This window comes from Perca flavescens, chromosome 5 (assembly GCF_004354835.1).
Source record: "Perca flavescens isolate YP-PL-M2 chromosome 5, PFLA_1.0, whole genome shotgun sequence".
Classification (NCBI taxonomy): Eukaryota; Metazoa; Chordata; class Actinopteri; order Perciformes; family Percidae; genus Perca; species Perca flavescens.
This window is the reverse complement of record NC_041335.1, coordinates 36,134,379-36,157,208: the sequence shown is the minus strand read 5'-3', so window position 1 is coordinate 36,157,208 and position 22,830 is coordinate 36,134,379. Positions and strand designations below refer to the sequence as shown.

At 42.1% G+C, this 22,830-nt stretch overlaps 2 protein-coding genes across 2 annotated transcripts in view; both read right to left on the bottom strand.

Annotated features, from left to right (window-relative positions):
- Positions 1–2,059: 2,059 nt before the first annotated feature.
- On the bottom strand, positions 2,060–12,883 carry si:ch211-214j8.12 (uncharacterized). Its single transcript, XM_028579205.1, has 6 exons — positions 12,532–12,883; positions 8,308–8,602; positions 6,469–6,635; positions 4,038–4,622; positions 3,409–3,989; positions 2,060–2,553 (listed from the first exon to the last, which is right to left on the bottom strand). Exons 2-6 carry the CDS (start codon positions 8,543–8,545, stop codon positions 2,160–2,162), a joined length of 1,965 nt encoding a protein of 654 aa, XP_028435006.1. The 5' UTR covers positions 8,546–8,602; positions 12,532–12,883; the 3' UTR covers positions 2,060–2,159.
- Positions 12,884–19,902: 7,019 nt separating this feature from the next.
- The window catches only part of gda (guanine deaminase), a 31,203-nt gene continuing 28,275 nt past the window's right edge, over positions 19,903–22,830 (bottom strand). Inside the window, exons 11-14 of the mRNA XM_028579311.1 lie at positions 22,676–22,822; positions 21,661–21,779; positions 21,515–21,542; positions 19,903–20,739 (exon numbers count right to left, since the gene is read on the bottom strand). Of these exons, the coding sequence (XP_028435112.1) occupies positions 20,633–20,739; positions 21,515–21,542; positions 21,661–21,779; positions 22,676–22,822 (401 nt within the window). The 3' untranslated portion in view covers positions 19,903–20,632. The remainder of the gene's footprint in view (positions 20,740–21,514; positions 21,543–21,660; positions 21,780–22,675; positions 22,823–22,830) is intronic.

Genomic DNA, 22,830 nt, shown 5'->3' with positions numbered 1-22,830 from the left:
ATACTGTATGCTGTATGCTGTATACTGTATACTGTATGCTGTATGCTGTATACTGTATACTGTATGCTGTATATTGCATGCTGTATACTGTATGCTGTATGCTGTATACTGTATGCTGTATGCTGTATACTGTATGCTGTATGCTGTATGCTGTATACTGTATACTGTATGCTGTATATTGCATGCTGTATACTGTATGCTGTATGCTGTATACTGTATACTGTATGATGTATGCTGTATACTGTATACTGTATACTGTATATTGCATGCTGTATACTGTATGCTGTATACTGTATACTGTATGCTGTATATTGCATGCTGTATACTGTATGCTGTATGCTGTATACTGTATACTGTATGCTGTATGCTGTATACTGTATACTGTATACTGTATGCTGTATATTGCATGCTGTATACTGTATGCTGTATGCTGTATACTGTATACTGTATGCTGTATGCTGTATACTGTATACTGTATGCTGTATTCTGTATATTGCATGCTGTATACTGTATGCTGTATACTGTATACTGTATGCTGTATACTGTATACTGTATGCTGTATGCTGTATATTGCATGCTGTATACTGTATGCTGTATACTGTATGCTGTATGCTGTATACTGTATACTGTATGCTGTATGCTGTATATTGCATGCTGTATACTGTATGCTGTATACTGTATGCTGTATGCTGTATACTGTATACTGTATCCTGTATGCTGTATATTGCATGCTGTATACTGTATGCTGTATACTGTATACTGTATGCTGTATGCTGTATACTGTATACTGTATACTTTATGCTGTATACTGTATGCTGTATGCTGTATACTGTATGCTGTATACTGTATGCTGTATGCTGTATATTGCATGCTGTATACTGTATGCTGTATACTGTATGCTGTATACTGTATACTGTATGCTGTATGCTGTATGCTGTATACTGTATTCTGTATGCTGTATGCTGTATATGGTATGCTGTATACTGTGTATGCTGTATACTGTATGCTGTATACTGTATGCTGTATACTGTATACTGTATGTTGTATACTGTATACTGTATACTGTATCCTGTATGTTGTATACTGTATACTGTATACTGTATGCTGTATACTGTGTATGCTGTGTACTGTATGCTGTATACTGTATGCTGTATACTGTATACTGTATGTTGTATACTGTATACTGTATACTGTATCCTGTATGTTGTATACTGTATACTGTATACTGTATGTTGTATACTGTATGCTGTATGCTGTATACTGTATTCTGTATGCTGTATGCTGTATACTGTATATGGTATGCTGTATACTGTGTATGCTGTATACTGTATGCTGTATACTGTATGCTGTATACTGTATACTGTATGTTGTATACTGTATACTGTATACTGTATCCTGTATGTTGTATCCTGTATACTGTATACTGTATACTGTATGTTGTATCCTGTATACTGTATACTGTATACTGTATACTGTATCCTGTATGTTGTATACTGTATACTGTATGTTGTATCCTGTATCCTGTATACTGTATACTGTATCCTGTATGTTGTATACTGTATACTGTATGTTGTATCCTGTATACTGTATACTGTATACTGTATACTGTATGTTGTATCCTTTATACTGTATACTGTATACTGTATACTGTATGTTGTATCCTGTATACTGTATACTGTATCCTGTATGTTGTATACTGTATACTGTATGTTGTATCCTGTATCCTGTATACTGTATCCTGTATGTTGTATACTGTATACTGTATGTTGTATCCTGTATACTGTATACTGTATCCTGTATGTTGTATACTGTATACTGTATGTTGTATCCTTTATACTGTATACTGTATACTGTATACTGTATGTTGTATCCTGTATACTGTATACTGTATCCTGTATGTTGTATACTGTATACTGTATGTTGTATCCTGTATACTGTATACTGTATCCTGTATGTTGTATACTGTATACTGTATGTTGTATCCTGTATCCTGTATACTGTATACTGTATACTGTATCCTGTATGTTGTATACTGTATACTGTATGTTGTATCCTGTATCCTGTATACTGTATACTGTATACTGTATACTGTATGCATGTAAAACGGTTGTAAATCCACTTTCTTTTCCACCGCGCTGCTCCTGTTTTTGGTCTCTTCACTACGACCAGACGACTTGGACCTGACTGAACGTCTTGCAGTCCGTCCACTCCACCAGACTGATCTGCCAGCAGTTATTCACATCCACGTATCCGAGTCTCTTGCTCCGTTGCATTATGCTCTTCACCGTAACCATCGTCACATCCGTCCGCGGCAGCTCGACGTGTCGAAGCCGTCCGAGTGGCACGCGAGGCGAGTCAGCGGAATCGGCGAAGAGATGCGCATCCGAGTCCGATGTGCGTAGCACGTCTTTTAAAACGCAGTCCAGAGGGCAGGGCAGCGAGACCAGCGACAGCTTCTCCAGCAGAGGAGAACCAGTCAGGAGACACAGGAGCGCCCTCTTCAGGGACATCCAGGACACGACGGGCTTCATCTGGCTGTGCTCGTAGGAGAAACTCCAGGGACGAGAGACACAAAGAAGACAGACAACAAGAAGAGGATTACTTTAAAAAGGTCCCATATCATGATCATTTTCAGGTTCATACTTGCATTTTGGGCTCCTACTAGAACATGTTTACATGCTTTAATGTTAAAAAAACACTTCTCTTATACGGTCTGTCTGAATATTCCTGTATTCACCCTCTGGGTCCTATCTTGCAGTGGTATAGTCTAAAGTATTGTAGTGGGTGTATATACAGTACAGGCCAAAAGTTTGGACACACCTTCTCATTCAGTGCGTTTCCTTTTTATTTTCATGACTATTTACATTGTAGATTCTCACTGAAGGCATCACAACTATGAATGAACACATATGGAATTATGTACTTAACAAAAAAGTGTGAAATAACTGAAAACATGTCTTATATTTTAGATTCTTCAAAGTAGCCACCCTTTGCTTTTTTTGATAACTCAGCAAACCCTTGGTGTTCTCTCAATGAGCTTCATGAGGTAGTCACCTGAAATGGTTTTACCTTCACAGGTGTGCTTTGTCAGGGTTAATTAGTGGAATTATTTCCCTTATTAATAAAAAAGCAAAGGGTGGCTACTTTGAAGAATCTAAAATATAAGACATGTTTTCAGTTATTTCACACTTTTTTGTTAAGTACATAATTCCATATGTGTTCATTCATAGTTTTGATGCCTTCAGTGAGAACTTTTACTTTATAAGTATTTTCTGAGGTTTTGATTGATTTTCTTCTACAGTATCAGGGAACATAGGGTCTAATTTTCAGTGAAAAAAATAATTCTTATAAATGTGGGAACATAGGCACACTCCCCAAAAAAGACTCCGATTGTGATCATGGCCTTACTGGAGCGTGAGAGAGCAGAGGTCAGGCAGCCGAGGCAGATCCCGATCATCGTCGCGCTGATCGTCCTCGTCTTCTTCGTCCTGTGGGCCAGTGGTGGGAGGCTCAGCGGAGATGAGCAGGTCTCTGAGTCTGGGACACGCCTCGATGGCCTCCAGTAGAGGCGTGCGCGGGCTGGTTTTCACCCCCTGCAGCGCGAGAGAGACCAAAGAGGAGCCTGCGACGCCCACGGCAGGAAGTAGATCCGGCAGAGCGCCGGGGAAGTGCACGGAGAGGCTCCGCAGCTGGCCGGCCCACGCCGAGAGGCCCGTGGCCAACACAGAGCCCCGGCTCCCTCCTCTGGCGTCTGCATCATCCTCGACGTTCACGGATACGGAGTAAACGTTTGGACACGCACGACTTAAACTGTCCAGAGACTCCAGAGATAAGCCCTTGATGTCCTTCAGGCGCAGGATCAGGCGCTCGTCACCTGACCAGACTCTGCCTCGGGGTTTTTCCTCCGCTCGGTTCTGAGAACAACTCGGCCCTTCTTCTCTACTCGCGTCTCCCTTAGTCTCACAACCGTACCCATTCAACAACATCCTCCCCTCCTCCTCCTCCTCCTCCTCCTCCTCCTCCTCCTCCTCCTCTTCTTCATCCTCATCCTCTGCCCCTTCTCTCTTTTCCCTCGAGCTGTCCGAGCCCTGCCTGCGCCTCCACTCCCTCCACACCTCCCCCAGCCGGGGAACTCGTTCTCTGTCGCTGAACTGGTCCGTGTGTCCGAAGCGTCCGAGCTGGAGGAGACGGCAGGCCTGCGCCAGGCCCTCCAGCTCCACCGTCTCCAGGCCGGGCAGGGAGAGGAGCAGGTGGGCCGCCGCCGCCACAGCGTCTCCCTCTTCTTTCCCAAACCCGATATCCAGAGCCAGCAGGCTGCGGAGCGGCAGAGCAGGCAGCGGCGCAGAGCGAGAAGAGGAAACCAGAGGTGGAGGTGACGTGGACACCGGAGAGGGAGCCCCGCCTCCGAGAGGAAGGAGCGCAGCAGGGGAGAGGGAGGCACAGCGAGATACGTCCAGATGGCGCAGCAAACGACAGCGCTGGGCAATTGTTGCGATTACACATCGGTCACACGGTGTACCGGCGAGGGAGAGCGAGCGCAGGGCAGGGAGACAGCACAGCGTTTCAGACAGCAGCTTGGAGGGCAGCTGCTGGGCTCCAGACAGGTCCAGACTCCACAGACCCTGCGACAGAAAGGAGGAAACAGAAAAGACATTAAAGGAACACGCCGACTTATTGGGACTTTAGCTTATTCACAGTAACCCCCAGAGTTAGAGAAGTCCATACTAGGGCTGTCCTCGACTAAAGAAATTCTTAGTCGACTAACACTAGTACGATTTTGTCGACTAATCGATTAGTTGATTTAATCGACAGAGCTGTGCGCTTTGAGAGGTGGTTAAGACTAGAAAAGCACAATATAAATGTAGTTAATTAACCATCTGTAAAACTGAGTTTCTCCACAATTAATCCTGCAAAAGCACCACTTTAAATCTTGTGTTTACCATGAATGTGCTCAGACGTTTCTTGGAAATGAGTAATTAAGCATGAATAAGCATAAAAAATGACTAATCGACTAAAGAAATCGTAGTCGACTAAGACCAAAACGACCGATTAGTCGACTAATCGATTAAGGGGTGGCAGCCCTAGTCCATACAGACCCTTCTCATCTCCGTGCGTGCTGTAATGCTGTCTGACGCCCCCTGCATTAGCTTAGCGTAGCACAGATCCTGGAGGTAACCGGCTCCATCTAGACTACTGCTCCCAATAAGTGACAAAATAACTCCAACATGTTCCTATTTCCATGTTGTGATTTGTATAGTCACAGGGTGTATACAAATAACAAGGTCACATGAGACACAGCCATCTTCTAACTGTATATAAACTGGGAACTATATTCTAAGAAAGGCGAAGCACTGCTACTTCTGTTACTTGGGCGGAGTGATATGCTTGCAGCACTTGACAAGCCCAGAGCAGCTTCGCCTTTCTGAGAAGGGTAAGTATGGACTTGTCTAACTCTGGGGGTTACTGTGAATAAGCTCAAGTCCCAATAAGTCGGCGTGTTCCTTTAAGGAAGTCTAGGCCGGACACAAGTAGGGCTGCAACTAACTATTATTTTCTTGATTAATCGATTGCTTGTTGGTAGTTAAATGGATTTATTTTTGCAGCTCTAGACACAAGATATGAACTGAGGGGAAGCTGTATTTTCACTAAACCAAAGAGCAGAACAAATGTCAAAAAAAGAGGTTTTTCGGTGTATGGAGTTAAACTGTGGAATGAGTTAGAAATTAATATGAAAATGTGTAACACAATCGACGATTAAAAAAATTATTTAAACCTGTGATTAACAAATATAAAAAGTGTGAATACCAGAAGGTACACAAAATGTATTGGATTTTTTGTGTTGTACTGGGTTATATAGTGTATACTTAGTTTCTGTAACTTTCATCTTCGTATGAAAGAATATAATTCATGTACAAAGGGTAGGTGTAATAAGCTCAGGCTTCAGCCTACACCTTTTTCGGTCCTGTTAGCTTCTTGTATATATTATGTTAAATGTGAATATCATCTAGTTTCTTCTCTCCTCTGTGACATTAATGTAGAGCCCAGTAGTTTCTGTGATCACAGAATCACAAAATTGAGACATTAAAAAAGCTGTGAGACAGATTCCACATGGCCCTACATGAAGTCAGCGCTAAAAGCTAACAATATCGTTTCCAATCGAGCCGCCCTACTGTAACTGTAGTTTAAAAAACATCTTAAAAATACATTAAACAATAATTCCCATTGGCTTAGCCACTGTGGGCCCCTGGGCTTGCAACACAATGGTGGGAACCCTGAGATTATTACCTCTTCTGAAGAGTCCATTATGTTTTTTTAATCCTCCCGTGGTGGTGGTGCGTGATCACTAGAGAGACTTGTGTCATGCGGACACACAACAGTGTTGTGGTCATTACTTAGAATTCCTCATGGGGGAGACAGAGACTGCAGCTTTAAGATAAGTGATCCAGCATCTGTGCGGCTATATCTGACCTGGCAACGTGCAGTGATGTGGGCACAGAGAGCGGAGGTGACCAGACCGGGACACTTCCCCAGAGACAGGCCACGGAGTTGGGGGACCAGCAGGAGGTGCAGAGCTGCCCGGGACATCTGCTTTCTGCTGCACAGCAGCCGCGTCAGCTCCTCCACCAACGCAGACGCTACATGGACAATAACGGAGAGAAAGGGAGACAGACGGACAGACAGGGAGACGTTGCAGCAGGGTTAGAAGTGATCAATCACACCAGTGTTTCCTCTATGTTGGTTTTGGGCAGACACACAATGTAGTCACAGCTGCCTTTTAAATTAATCCTGCCGCTCACATTGCAATTTAACAACAAGGAGAACTATTCAGAGGTTACTGGGCCCGTCCAGTTTAACTCCACATACTGTTGTGTTAATGTAGTTTATTGTCAAAACGTTTGCTTTCTTCCAAGTCGACTATTAACGGATATGGTGTTTACAAAGTAGCCCAAGTAGCAGTAGCAGTGCTTCGGCTGTACTTCCACCCAATATAGACCCAAGTCAAGGATATCGTATAGTCTTAATCTGCATTGCTATGTGTACTTGTTGTGAATATGCAGGCCACAAGAAGCAATTAGGATGTTTTTTTTGTTGTTGGCTCACTTTTTTTTTTTTAAATTATATTTTGGGCATTTTTAGGCCTTTATTTGACAGGACAGATGAAGACATGAAGGAAGAGAGAGAGAGGGGATGACATGCAGCAAAGGGCCCCAGGTCAGAGTCGAACCCGGGCCTGCTGCTTCGAGGCGTAAACCTCTAAATACGGGCGCCAGTTCTACCAACGGAGCTATCTGGGCGGCTGATGGCTCACTTTTACTCATGACATGCTAACCGGCAACAAACAATTCCATTGACTACGCTAAGCTAAGCTAGCGCCGGCGCTGCCCGACTAAAGGCTGTTTTATGCTTCTGCCTCAACTGCACGCTGTAGCTATGCCGTCGCTCCTACAGCGTCGTGACCTTTGAGGAATTCTAAAAATGGATTTTATAAACATACGGTATCGAAAAAAAGTATCGTTAAGGAACCGGCAACGAAACTGAGTTATCGAAATTGGCACCGGATTAGAGATGTTCCGATACCGATTCCAGTATCGGTATGGGCTCCGATACTGCCTAAAACGCTGCTATCGGTATCGGGAAGTACTGGAGTTTATGCACCGATCTGATACCACGTAATAAAGCCCTAAAGAAAATCTACATTAAAGTAGTTTATGTTCTTTTTCCGTTATAACTGACTGTCAAACTGGAGAATAAAAGAAAGTTCTACGGCATTCATTGTTTGTGTTTGTTCATGTTTCTGAGCCAGACAGACAACAAAGATAAAATGTATATCACATCCATACAGGGATAGTAGTATACAGCTGTTATACATCATATCACATCCATACAGGGATAGTAGTATACAGCTGTTATACATCATATCACATCCATACAGGGATAGTAGTATACAGCTGTTATACATCATATCACATCCATACAGGGATAGTAGTATACAGCTGTTATACATGGGATTAGTATACAGCTGTTATACATCATATCACATCCATACAGGGATAGTAGTATACAGCTGTTAAAACATAATAAAATATATGACCCACTGGTATCGGATCGGTACTCGGTATCGGCCGATACGCAAGTTCAGGTATCGGAATCGGTATCGGGAAGCAAAAAAGTGGTATCGGGCCATCTCTACACCGGATCAAAAGAGTTTGAACGATGCCCAGCCCTACCTCTGACTCCGTGTATTTTCACGTCCACGTGGTTAAAGGACGTTACGTACATTTTGAAAGCTGTCTGTCTCACACTCACGCAGTAGGCTGAAAGGCCCCATGATGTATCTGAATGAATAACGGTCCAGGTAGTTATCGGCGTAGTCCTTGGCCCACACCTCCGTCATGTTGTCTGCGAGGCTAAGCAGACACAGCCGTGTCAACGGCAGGACGGAGACATCTTTATCCGTCTTCATCCACTCCCTACTTCTCGTCCTCCTCTGCCCGGGCCGAGCCTTCGCCCCCCCACGGTCACCCGAAGCCCGAAACAGAGGCATTTCCACACAGGAAAGTGGAGTCTGAATCTGTGTGATGGGGAGGCGTCTCCTTTTCTGCTGGAGGGCAAAGTATAACAGGATACATATTTAAAAAAAACATATTTATGATACCAAAATGATGTTAACTTTTTCAGATTTTCTCCTACAATTTTGCTATATTTTCTTGCAAATGCTTCTCCTGTACTATACGATAATTCCTCTACTGTATGACCCAATCGTTAGCCTATTTTTATAAAAGCGTCTGCTACGGAGCCATAACGTGAGGTACAAGGTAATGGAGCCTTTTATACATTGTCGTGTTTCTTTAGAAATAAACAACGGACAAATAGAGTCTTTAAACGCCTCAGATGTAAAGTTATTCGCTGTCAAAATGCCGTCAAAATGAATGGAAGTCAATGGGATGCTAACGGGAGGTGATGGCTTGTTAGCATCAAAATGGCGCCATAGAAGCTACGCGTTCTGAAGTGAAGCTTATCCCTCTTGAAATTAACACCCGACCAATGAATTTTGCAATGGCGGGTAACACTGTCAATCTACGTGCCACATTGGCAGGTAGCCAATCAGGGGCCCGCATCACTGGAAGACATTGATTGACAGCCGGGGCCCCCTATTGGCCAAGCGGGAATGAGAACGGTTCAAATTAATTTCCTTGTTTCTCTGCAGCGCCACGTTTCATCCCGCAACGTCCTGCTGTGACATGAACTACAACGACTACTTTCAAAGTCACTGTTCCACTATCTTCAATGCGACTATTATCGGCATCACACCCCCAACCGGCCCGTCAGACACCGCCTACCAAGAGTCTGGGTCTGCCGAGGTTTCTTCCTAAAAGGGAGTTTTTCCTCGCCACTGTCGCAATAGCCACTGCTAATGCTTGCTCTTAAGGGAATTACTGTAATTGTTGGGGCTTTGTAAATTATAGAGTGTGGTCTAGACCTACTCTATCTGTAAAGTGTCTCGAGATAACTCTGTTATGATTTGATACTTTAAATAAAATTTGATTCAATTGTTATGAACACGAAACGTGTGTGACTCGTCTCTGCAGTGGGCGGGTCTGCTGCTCCATTCTCCCAGCGACTGACACACACACACACACACACACACACACACACACACACACACACACACACACACACACACACACACACGGTAGATGCAGGAAAAACTGCAGATGAGACGTACAGGATGACCTGTGTGTGTGTGTGTGTGTGTGTGTGTGTGTGTGTGTGTGTGTGTGTGTGTGTGAGTCCCAGGCCAGGATAGGAAATTAACTAACAATGTCAAGATAAACATGCCACGGACAGTGAAAGATATGTTCATATTTGATTCATTCAATACATTATTATTTTTTGTCTTAAATCCACCAGCCATTTCACATTGTACCAACTTTTTGCAACATTCAGTGTCTCTGTGAATCCCTATGCAGGATTATCAGTAGTAGGCTACCATGAATAGGACAGGATAGGATCATAGAGACACAGCAAGTCCTGTTTTTGCACCTTTATGAATATGAGGCAAAAAAAAAAAACTGGCTGTTAAAAAGTCTGGTGGTCAAAAAAGTTAACTTCAGGCCCTGGCGGAAACGCTTCAGAACATCGTATTTCTGTATATATCTGATATGTTTGGCATTTTATCTCATATATTTTGTTACCCCTATCGAGAAATAAATACTTATAAATCCAAAAACATCGTTCTTGTGACTTGACAATACCTCTGAAGTGACTTGTAAGACCTCTCGGATACTAGGCAATAGCATGCTACTATCAATACAGAAGGGTCACCATGTCAACGTTTAATCATAATATTTCATATTTCATCATTCATACCTATATCTATGGGTCTATCCACAAAGTAAACAGAGGGGACATGCTTGAAGGCAGCACCAGAGAATTTTCTATTTACTTTTGCCAAGCAAGGAGTAGGCTAGGCACGCCCAGCAACACCCATTAGCTCCTCTTTTGTAGCTAATAGGCTCGTTCAAGATGAGCCAGATCTGCGCAGAATCGATCATCGGCGATCGCCGCCCAATGCACGCCGGTTAGATTCTTGTCCGACTTGATCCCGACTTGCTCTGACGTCATGCACACGTGGGCAACGATAACCTCACGAGACCAAGGTGGCCGCAGTTGTTTTTCACCAACTGCAAGAGCCAGTGTCAGTACCCGATCCGTTCCACCTGCACAATCCGTTCTGCGCATGCGCAAGATTTTCGTGCATGCGCTGTGGTACCATGATTTACGACACTACCCGGCTGCAAAATTACGAATCCCACTATGGCCACGCCAAGACCCGCCCTACGAAGCAGCTCGATTGGTTGGGGTTAGGCATTTCACCTCGAGTGGTTAAGGTTAGGGTTAGGGGATTGGTCAGGGGATATGACCTCTACATGTAAGCATGGAGCCTGGCCAATAGTAGTGTGTGAACGCTATTGAAGGGCGGGTCTTGGCGTGGCCATAGTGGGATTCGTAATATCGCTACCCGATCTGTTCCCACACTAGCCTCCACCGGGAAGCTAACGTTAGTTTAGCTAATAGCTAATTCGGGCGGACCGATAGGTGATTATAGCGGTCTGCTGTTAGCCTCCACTGGGAAGCTAACGTTACTTTAGCTAACAGTTCATTTGGCTAACCGCTAGCTGATTGTAGCGGTCTGCCGTCAGCCTCCACAGTTGAGCTAACGTTAGTTTAGCTAACAGCTAATTAGGCTAACCGCTAGCTGAGACAGCTGCAAACTTTTAAAAGACCCTCAAAATAAAACTTGAAAACAAACGTTAACATATATAACAGCTGTTACGTCAGTTCTGCTTTACTTGTGCTCATTTAAAATACAATCACTCAATACTTGTCTTTATTGTTATTGTAAAGTCTTAATTTTGCTGTAGTCTGTTTCTCCCGTTATGTTTGACTTAACGTCATTTTAGACTGAATCTAGCTGTCCGTTCTGCCTGCATGATCCGTTCTGCGCATGCGTTATTTGTCGGCTAGCGGTTAGCCGAATTAGCTGTTAGCTAAACTAACGTTAGCTTGGGTGGAGGCTAGCGTGGAACAGATCGGGCAGGTCGTAAAACAGTATTATCATCTGCGCATGCGTGAACATCTCCAGAACGGATTGTGCAGGTGGAACGGATCGGGTAGCGATATTACGAATCCCACTATGGCCACGCCAAGACCCGCCCTTCAATAGCGTTCACACACTACTATTGGCCAGGCGTCCATGCTTACATGTACAGGTCCTATCCCCTGACCAATCCCCTAACCCTAACCTTAACCACTCGAGGTGAAATGCCTAACCCCAACCAATGGAGCTGCTTCGTAGGGCGGGTCTTGGCGTGGCCATAGTGGGATTCGTAATTTTGCGCGCGGGTACTGACAGCCAGGCGGACGCAGGTGGACCCAGTGCATGCTGGGAAACGCCGGCATCTCAGCTGATCGAACAGCCGATTGGTTCAGAATAGACTCAATTGATGACGTTTGAATCGGAGGGATTTTAACTGCGACTTGTCTGATTTAAAAGCTTATTCTGTACTGAACACCTGTTGTGTGGCTGATAGTGATGTTTAGAAGTCAGAGAGACTAAATCTCTTCAGATTACAGATCATCTACAGTCTGTTGGTAATTAAAATCAGCAACAGATCGCATGTAGAGAATATCGACAGCTACTCTGTCATAATAAAAACAACTGGAGACTGTGTAGGAGCTGATATATGGGTCTGATAACATTTTATTAAATCGGAATCGGACCACAGTGTTTGTGTCACTTCCTGTTCAGCCTGAATGCTGCTGGAATCAGCTGGAAAACTGTCTGACTTGAGCGGACTCTCGTCACCGCCCCCCCCCCTACTATTCGCTCCGAAGACAATCACCGTCACTCTCTCACTCGCTCCACCACACACTCCCCACGCAAACACATGCGCAATATAAACTTCAGCTACGGCGAAAGCTCTGCGTGGAGTCTCCGTAGAGCCATAAATCACGCTTAAAACTCACCTGCCAAAACCACCTGGATGTTGTTTATCTCCTTATTTACTGTAAATGACAGTAATCCAGTAAGAAAGAAGCCAGGGATGTAAAGCAAAAGTAAAAACCTTTGCACTATGACTCACAGCGACACTTCCTCACTGGATCAGCAAGGGCCATCCCTTCCGTGGGTTTGATCCCTCAGGTACAACTATTTCTTAGGCTGTGAGGGTTGGCTGTTGTTCTCACTCCTAAATCACACACATACCATCACTGGCCACACATTACCAATCTATACATGTTGATTATTTGATTTCTGAAGCGGCGGTGTGCAGCCAGATGGGTAATGGCTTCCTGAAAGATATTACTTAGGGCACAAACTCCCTTGTGTGAAGTTTCCGCAGTACTCTGCCACTGATTGGCTAACCATCCACTAACCCAACCCAATCACACTCCTCATGCAGAAAGGCAACGAGTACTAGCCAATCAGAGAAAGAGTAGGGCGGGTCATGTCTTCTTTTTTTATTTTTTATTTTTTAAATTTTAAACACAATTTACAAAATCTCTCTTTGGGAGACAAATATGCAGAACATAGTTAAACACAGTGAAATAGAACAAATTACAATAAAAAAAGTAAATACAAATAAAACTAAAATAAAATAAATTAAGCAAAGGCATTACAGTCCATAAGGCATGTCAAAGTTGTTCACATATTGTCCTCAGTCTTCATTTATTCTTAAAATAAAATTACATGGAAGCTTTACAAATTATAATGACAAATATTTTGAGACATCTTCACATAGAGAGTAAATGTTATCACTGGAGTCTTTCAGAAGTTTCAAAGAAGCAAAGTATTCCCTCAGTTCAATTTTAAACAGCATTAGGGATGGATTTTTGTTTTGCCATTTACATTTATGGATATGGTATTTACCCATAATTGTTATGATATTGTAAATTCTAAAAAGTTCTTTAGGAAGATTTTCATTGCCAAAAAGAATTTGCTCAAACTTTAATTGTGTAATTTTCTCCATTTTTGTTTCCAGCCAATTCATGATATCTTGCCAGAATCTTTTTATCACTGGACAAGAGAAAAACAAATGTTCAATAGTTTCATCTTCCTGGGAACAGAACACACATGGCTCCACTTCAAAACCAAATCTCTTTTTAAGCATTGCTGCTGCTGGATAATATCCATTTATAATTTTGAATTGCATTTCTTTGATTTTAGGAGGTATAGGCCATTTCATGAATTTGATATATTTATTTGTTATTATGTCATCAAAATGCCTTATTTTATATTTTGGTTAAAATCATGAAATAGTTTACCTTTGAATATTTTGCTAATACAATTATTGTTACATTTTTTGCTATTCAGGAGAATTTGATTTAGTTGCAGTTTAGGTAAATTTATTTGACTTTTGGAATAATGTAAATCGTTTTGTATCATATTTAATAAGGCTATTGGTATTGCTTTACATATCTTATTATAATCCCTTATTGAACTTTGTATATTAAATTTTGTTTTAAAATCGGTAAACCTAAGAAAATTAATTTGTTCATCTAATATATCTGTGATGAAAATAATTCCCTTTTCAAACCAATTTCTGAAAAAACTGTTTTCCTACTTATTGTTATCACTCTGTTGTTCCACAAGGTGGAGCCATGTGGTGTAAAATTATGAGTAAATACCATCTTCCAGTAATGAAGAACTTGTTTATGATAATCAGACAGTTTAACTGGCAATTTGGATACCTCGAAATCGCACTTTAAAAGAAACTATAAGCCTCCCACTTTATCAAAAATGTTTTTGGGAATATGATACCACAGAGAATCAGGTTTATCTAAAAAAGCTTTTACCCAGTTAACTCTAAAAACTCCAACCATATCTAACCATTATCTATTGTAGAGGAGGACAAATGAAAAGTAAGGAGTTTATTTAATAAAATTTGATGATTAACAGTATGGAAAGCTTTTCAAAAATCTATGTATACAGCTCCGGTAATCTGGCCCTTATTTAAAGATGCACGTATCTCCTCAGAGAAAAGCAGCAGAGCCGACATAGTTGACCGCATAGGTCGAAAGCCATGCTGGTGATCACTGAGCAGATTCTTGTCTTCAAGGTAATTGACTAGTTGATTATATAATGCTTTTTCAAGTAACTTGGAGATAGTTGGGAGAATTGCAATTGGTCGGTAGTTGGAAACATTGGTTGGGTCATCAGACTTAAAAATCGGGGTGATCTGGGCCATTTTCCACATGGCAGGAAATATTGATTGTGTAATACACAGATTAACTAAGTGATGAAAAAGTGGTATAAGAGTACTGGCATGAGTTTTTAGAAAGATCATATTTAGATTATTTACATCACAGGCATGGGAAGCGTTCAAAGAACACAAAATATTAATTATATCATTTTGTGTAGTTTCAGAATCCCTACCCTGCATCCTGGGTTAGGATCCTTGATCAGTAGCTGCTCGTTAAATAACTGCACACAAACAATAGACTTGTTGGTATATTCTTTATTTCGGCCTTCCATGATGTGACATATCAAAGAGTACAAATAGCACCTTTAACATTTAACATTTGGCGTCACAGAGTGATATGTTTGTGATAAAAACTGGCTACGTTTCAGTAAAAACAACTAAATGTGTCTTAAATACATTCTCAAAACAAACACATATTCAGAAATCAGTCCATTTCATTTCCCTTCATGTCCCGACATTCATAAGACAGTTTGTAAAGGTAGCATAAATACATAGCCTAAGATAATTTCATTTGGATGGCGTTTAAAATCAACAATCTCAGTGGAAATGCAACGCATTCTCATGAACGGGTTCGCATGATATTGTACGAAAACATATGCACAACAATCTGTATAATAGCCTACAAAAACTAAGCGAGCGCCAGCCGGTCACGTCACAGTTAAGATGAGCGATTAGTGATCTTTACAAGAAAATTGAGCAGACAAAAGATGGCTGTGAGGCCGTTGCTAGTTGAGTTCAGCCAACAAAAGGTGAGCGTCGTGTTGACAGTTAAGTTAAGACACCAAAACGACTAGTTAAGATTAGAAAAAAAACGATCGCAGTTTGGATTAAAACGCTACCGGGACACAAACGTGCTTTTCCTAAGTGAAAAACTTGTGGTTTCCCTCCGGGAAGCAAACTGCGCTCCTCAGCTTGAAAGCGCTGTGTTTTATAGGTACAGTGCTTTACTTTTTGCTGCTATATGCACGAATGGTTCATGAAAACAGCCTGAAAAATATAGTAAAAGTTTAAAATGATGAGTAAGGTAAGTATAACAACGTATAGCAAGTATAACTATGTTAAAAAAACAAGTGATTTTGATAATAAGGTATCTGGTTAAATGTAACTTCACTTTCTACTGAATGAAATCAGGATGTAGATTTTGAGGTAAAGTGTTAGCACTACGGCGGCCCTGAAGGACAAAACAGAAAACAAAACGGCACATCACAAAAACACAATAGCAAAGAGTAAACAAAACGACATTTCACATTTTTTTGTCATCTGAAATGTGTGTTTTTGTGTCATGTTTTGTGAAATGATGATGTGTTATTATGAAATGCCGTTGTGTTTTGTAACGACAGGGCCACCGTATTTCCCAGCTTACGTGGATTAATGATCTTCTGTTCTTTTTGTCGTGTAATCGCGACTAGTAGCTCGAGTGTGACGTCACATCCGTGTCGAAAAAACGAATAACCGCGGGTAGGCTACTGCTCACCATGATGCTTCTGCGTAAAATCTACGCCGTGGCTGCGCACGTAGGTACGTGGCGACACAGACCCTACGCGCACCTCTCGAAAAACGTTAACTACACGTGGTAGCGTTGCATTTCCCCCCCGACTCATTTCCTGGTTCTCCGTCTCCATAAACAACATGAAATCAAGGAGAGGGTTAACTTCTCCTGCTACAGTCAGAAAGCACAGGGGACACACTTTGTTTCTGTCAATATGACTCCGAAGGTAATCACCGTCATTCTCTCGCTCGCTCTACCACACACTCCACACACAAACACACACACACACACACACACACACACACACACACACACACACACACACACACACACACACACACACACACACACACACACACACACACACACACACACTCATGTGTCGCCTGGACAAGTCAGAGAACCACATAATTGAAGCTTTAGTCAGCCCTGTGAAAAGCTGTTATAGACACACTTCCAGGTTAAGACAGCATTGGTGCAATAGCCTGTATATCCTATGGGTTAATGTGTAATTATTATGTATTTTTGTATCTCTTTTATATTTTTTATACTGTATTGTGTGTTATATGGACCTGGGTCTGCAATAAAGTTTATATACACACACACACACACACACACACACACACACACATGCTGGCTCAACGCACACACCAGCGCACAAGTATAAACTTCAGGCCACCTATGTAGGCTACGGCGAAAGCTCTGCATGGAGCCTCCGTAGAACCATAAATCAAGTGTGAAAATAAACAGCAAACAGTCCTACTGTATAACTGGAATGGTAACTCTTTAACTTTATCTTTTGTATCACGAGTTCTGCAATCTGATGTAGATTAGAAACTGAAAGAGTCATCCTAAAACGAAGAGAGAATGCTATAAAAATACTTTTGTGCCTTGGTCGTTTTTAAACATTTGAGTGGAGTGTACAGTGTAAAAACTGACTGAGCTACGATTATAACTCAAGTCAACACCCTGTCTTCTGATTATGAGGCATTTTCTAGCTACACAACCTTGAAAATAGATCACCGAGCCAATAAAGATAATTAGGTCAGACACTGCAGCAGCTGCTGAGCAGCTTTATGTCACCGGCGCAAAGTCCTATACGTTAATATGTCACCTAACTTTACAGACAACTGTCCAGTAAAATGTAAAGAGGCAAAACAACGTGATATCAACGTAAAATAGGGAGAGGAGTCCGGGGGCATCCTCCATTCACAGATAGATCGATAGGAGATTCGAGTATCCAGCAGCTCACATTTCCATACACAACAATTAATTATACTGTATATAATAAGACCAGTGTACTTAAGTAGAATTTACACGTATCTGTACTTTACTTCTTTTACTTCGTAACTTTTACTTTTACTTCACTACATTTCCTAAATAAAATGTATAGTTTTTACTCCGGTACATTTCCCCTCAGCATCTTTGTTACTCCTTACTTCCAAGAAATGTTTTGGTCGAAGTGAAAGATTCTTCCTTTATTGAAGTCAGACTTTTGGATTTGATATGTACTATATACTATAAATTAGCCACAATAAAGTTCCTAATCAAAGCTTTACTTGTAGTAATTAAGTACATTTAATATCAGAAAATTACTTTTAATGCTTAAGTACAGTAAATATCAGACTTTTACTCAAGCAGTATTCTAAAAGGTGACTTTAACTTCTACCAAAGTCATTTTCTGGTAAGATACTTGTACTTTTACTCAAGTAGTGCTTGCAAGTACTTTAAATGAGACTGAATAAGAGACTTCAGAACTACACCCTTTTTCACGCCCTTTGATAATAAAATGCTTACAAATTTGTAACTGATTTGGGGAAAACATAATAGCAGTGGTGTAGTCTAATGTATTGTAGTGGTTATACCGTGCTGTGCTTGGCCAGAATTGGCCTTTGGGGGAGGTCCATATCATAGTGGGGGGTCTGGGTCCTGTATTCGAATACGCTTTAATGCCCCAATTTACGGTGGAAATACCTTAATTTAGCTTATATGAAGAAGAAAAACACAGATGACAATTCAAAATACATCAAAAATATAATGGAAAGTATGTTGTTGCGTGTCATTGGGCATTTTTAAGGTGGGTATATGGAAATCCTGGAGCTTTCTTAGTGGCTATACTGTGTATACCTACGTATCACGTAGACTACACCACTGCGCAATAGTTGCCAAGAAAAAACAATCATCCTGTAGAGGTGACATAAAATGAGGCAAAACTGTCTGATGTTTCTATGTTTAAGTTACATAACTTAGGTAGGGTAGGAATTTGGCGTAAACAGCATTACTGATGTTGAAACAAAGGCGATATTTCCCCAGTAACAGAACTTTTGCTCCGTTAATTTGCCGTTCCAGTCAGAGAGACTGAGGGGAAATGACACAAAGTTGAAGTTATTTTAAAACCCTAAAAGATTTGGGGCTTTTAGGACAACATTCAGGGCTGGAGCCCCAGAAGATACCCCCTTTGCTCCGCTCCTGGCCATCACCATTAGCTAGTTTAAAAAAGTCTACAACAATGTGCACATGAACATAAACACTTGTTAATCAGCGAAGGGTAAGGGTTCATGAATATGTTTTAGTACGCAGACATGATGAACAACAATTGCAATGGTAATACGTCCCTTATTTCCTGTTATAAATTCCCCTTAAAGACTTAAAGAACAGACTGAATTCCAGCTCAGCTGACCACAGTCTTGCGTGTCCCTGACTGAACCTCAATAAAAGACTCTTAAGGTGGTAATTAATTTCCTACTTATTTGTCTTAGCCTTCATCTACACTAGGTTTTCATTTTTAAACGGCGTTTTGAGACAAAAACGATCTCCGTCCACACAAGAGTTTTAGCTCCAGTAGCAGAACTAATCTCCGTCCATATTAACATGTCTGATATCACGTATCACATGACCGTTCACACACTGGGCATGTGCGTGCCGGTGTAAACAGGAAGCAGATTGTCTGACGTTACTCTGTGGTTGAAAATTATGGATGTAGAGGTTGAAAATACAGAAAAAAGAACAACAATGATGAAAAGTAAGAGCAGGGATGTATTATCTCGGAGCGCTGACGAGGTGGAACTGTTACTGAAAGGTCTGTAAGCTAGAGGTTCGATTCTCTGCCCGAGCCCGGGCTCTTGATCAAGCATTTGTGATTTTTTTAAACATTACTTTAATAGCCTAATTGGGTGGGGAGAAAGCTATGCCCTAATCATGCGCAGCGTCTCCTCCAATCGCACGCATCACACCGGGCCTGCTGGTCTGTATGGTGTAGCTTAAGTGGCATGGCATTAAGCAACATGGAGCTTGAAGATGTAAAGAACAGATGTAAGAATAACTAATTAGCCTACCTTTGAGCAAGTTTGGATGAAAGTCGGAGGTATGGAACCATTTTAAAACAAGTCGTGGGCAGTGACAACATATGTGTCGGCTTTGTCGAGTGCATTAATTGCGGCACGCTGCTCGTCTATGACAGCAAAAAAAACGGGGACGATGAACGGACACATGAAGCAGGCTCGCCTTGGCAGAAAAGATGATAGTCAGCCTTCAATGTCCTCTTTTGTTACTTCTCCAAGCACACCCCTTCTAAACAGATTTCTGTAGTTCAAACAACTGGGAATTGTAGTTGAGAACGTCAGATATAAAAAATAAAATTAAATAAAATGAAATGTCGGGTTTAAATCGGGTTCATAATTACAGTTAATGTGTCGGGCTCGGACACAACGTGCACGGCCTCGGGTAGGGTCGGGCTTAATTCTTTTGGGCCCAATCTAAGATCTAATGTAAGCTACCTAACCGATAACACTGACTGTGCGTCGTCGTTTCCAAAGCTCTCCGTTTGTGTCCGTCCAGACTACAGAGCAACCCCGGAGTTTTCAAACCTAAACTGGGGCAGCATCGTTTCCAAATGTCTCCGTTTTAGGGGGTCGGAAACGGCGCAGTAGTGTGAACGCGAGACGTACACGTTGCAAAAGATATATGTTTTTAAACCAAAACGTAGTAATGTAGATGAAGCCTTCTTCTACTTTTACTTCACAATACCTCACACTACGTTAACCAAACACATCCACATGAACCTGACTCACTAACACACCATCACATCCGAATGTATGTCTTAGTTTATATTCTTTGTTCTAATAAATAATTCATATTGTTTGGCTTTTTGTGTGCCAGTTGTACAGTAGGGCGTTTCCAGCTGATTCTTCGTTTGCTGCACGTTTTGCATGATGTATTTTGGGAGTTAAAATCCTCTTCGAGCCGACTTTCCCGGAGCAGAGGGTCCACAGGGAGTGACTTAGTTAAAAGAAGGGATGAAAAGATGTTGAGCTGGGATGTGGAGGGAGGAAGAGAGAGAGAGATGGATAGGAAAGGTGAAGGTATAAGTGGAGTCAGGTCAGGACCCAGCGCCGCTAACAGACATGGAAGCGATGTTTAAACTGGGGGAGAATGGTACCACCTTCCTCCCGGCCACAAACACCTCCGCTATGTTACGATCGTCACCTGTCGAACAGGAACGGACATAAATAAATGGTGAGTGGCACATTAAATCCAGTTCAGACCAAAGATTCGTGACGAGACAAGGGGAAAAACCGACCTGCAGCTTTCTGAAACCTGCCAGTTTACACCAATCCGGTGTATCATCTCCATAGAAACGTCTCTCTGTACTTCCATCCTAACTTCCCACTTTCAGGCTTTTTTGTAGCTAAATAAATATTTGTCTGGTAGTGACATTCCCTGTTTATTTATTTAATTATTTTTCTGTGTGCCCCCCTTTCCGCTAAAGCCCAAAATGGTCTCCTAAGCCCCTCCCCCCACAAGGGAGAATGAATGCGTGTGCATGAGCATTGATTGGCACGCAGTTAGACACCCCCTCTAGCTCTGATTGGTGCATCTGCACAGTTAGACACACCCCCTGGCCCTGATTGGTGCATCTGAACAGTTAGACACGCCCCCTGGCCCTGATTGGTGCAACTGAACATGGAGCTGTGGATTTTTGCAAATCGCACTACAGGCTGTAGGTGGAGCCAGAGGAGCTGGATTTTTTTTTTTTTTTATTGTAGTTCTACTGGAACATAGGGTCAGTTTCAGCAAATATGACATAAAGTTAATTGTATAAGTCTTACCTACTGCACCTTTAATGGGTTACATTATTGTCATCAGCTGGTTTGAGTCTAGCTGAAACGGGCCGGTTCAGACCATTCGTGAATCTCTGGTCAACTGGGACTGGGCTTTAGAGTCTGAAAATTTTGACTATTAAACTGAAATTGACACTCACCCAAATTCAAGAACTTTTCCAAAATAACCTGAAATGATGAAGTGATGATAAATTAGCGTGAAACTGAAATCAAATGTGCTTTTATTAATTAGTGTACAAATGTGTGCACATTCATTCATTAATGACTACGAACTACTACTACGAACCTTTGGTCCCTCACACTGGATCATGTCGATGGGTCCGTCAGCAGCAGCTACATTCACCCTCAGGGCGTCAAAGTCTTTGCCAACTTCGAAGTTCCCCGTCTGGTCATCCAGGGACAAAGCTGCAGACAAAACGCATCATAAAAGAAGCTGTTGTATTCTTGCCCCTCCTGTGAAATTGCAATCAGTCGTCATCGAAATAATCTTGTTCCTACGGCTAGTTGTGTGTCAAATCAGGCATTTCTGCTGCAGAGACTGCATTTGTTTCTGAATTTTGTGTTGAGTTATAACCACAGACTGTAGAAATAATCAACAAAGCTTCAGGGTCTAAAAAGTAAAGCCGACGCTGAAGCTCCTTAAAGCTGCGTTCTGTCTAACTTTCAGCAGGAGGCGACTCCACTGGCTCCAAGAAGAAGTCTGTTTCTATAGAAGTCTATGAGAAAATGAGCCTACTTCTCACTTGATTTGTACCTCAGTAAACATTTTCATAATGAGTTTATGGTCTCAATCGCTAGTTTCAAGTCTTCTTCAATACAGCATGATCTTCATTTAGCAAATTATGGTGCCGTTTATTTTAAAATAGACGATAAAACAGGGGGTGCTTTAGGACTTGTCAATCAGGACAGAGGCTTAGCAATGCTAACCATGCTAACTCTGTGGACATTAAAACAGACCTCAACTTGTTTTTGGGTGTTGTCCGTGTTTTCATCTTAAACTTTGACCCTCTCACTGTGTGTTTTCACTTTATCAAAACTAACTGGAAACCTTTGGTCTCCTAAAAATGTCTTGTTCAGCGTTATGCCAACCAACTAGCTAGCTAGCTAGCTACAGCTAGCGTTGGTCTGTTCTGCTGTACATGCAGATAAATGGCTCCAGTATCCAGAGGTCTGCGTTTAGCTTAGCGCGGCGCCATTGCAACCACGAACAACACTGGCTTGGCTGCATCATCCTCCCCAGCTCTGCCCTGTGACGTCACTGCTGCTACGTCCATTATGTTTACAGTTTTTTTTTATCTTACCATGGCTTCCTCCCAGTGTGGCCAGTCTGAAAACCTCCTCAAACGTGAGCGTTTGGTAGTCTGGGTCCTGGATCGTCAGGACTTTGGATGTGTCCAGAGCTCGTCTCACAGCGTCTAGCATGGAGGCCGAGTAGCCGCCCGCCACGTCTGACACC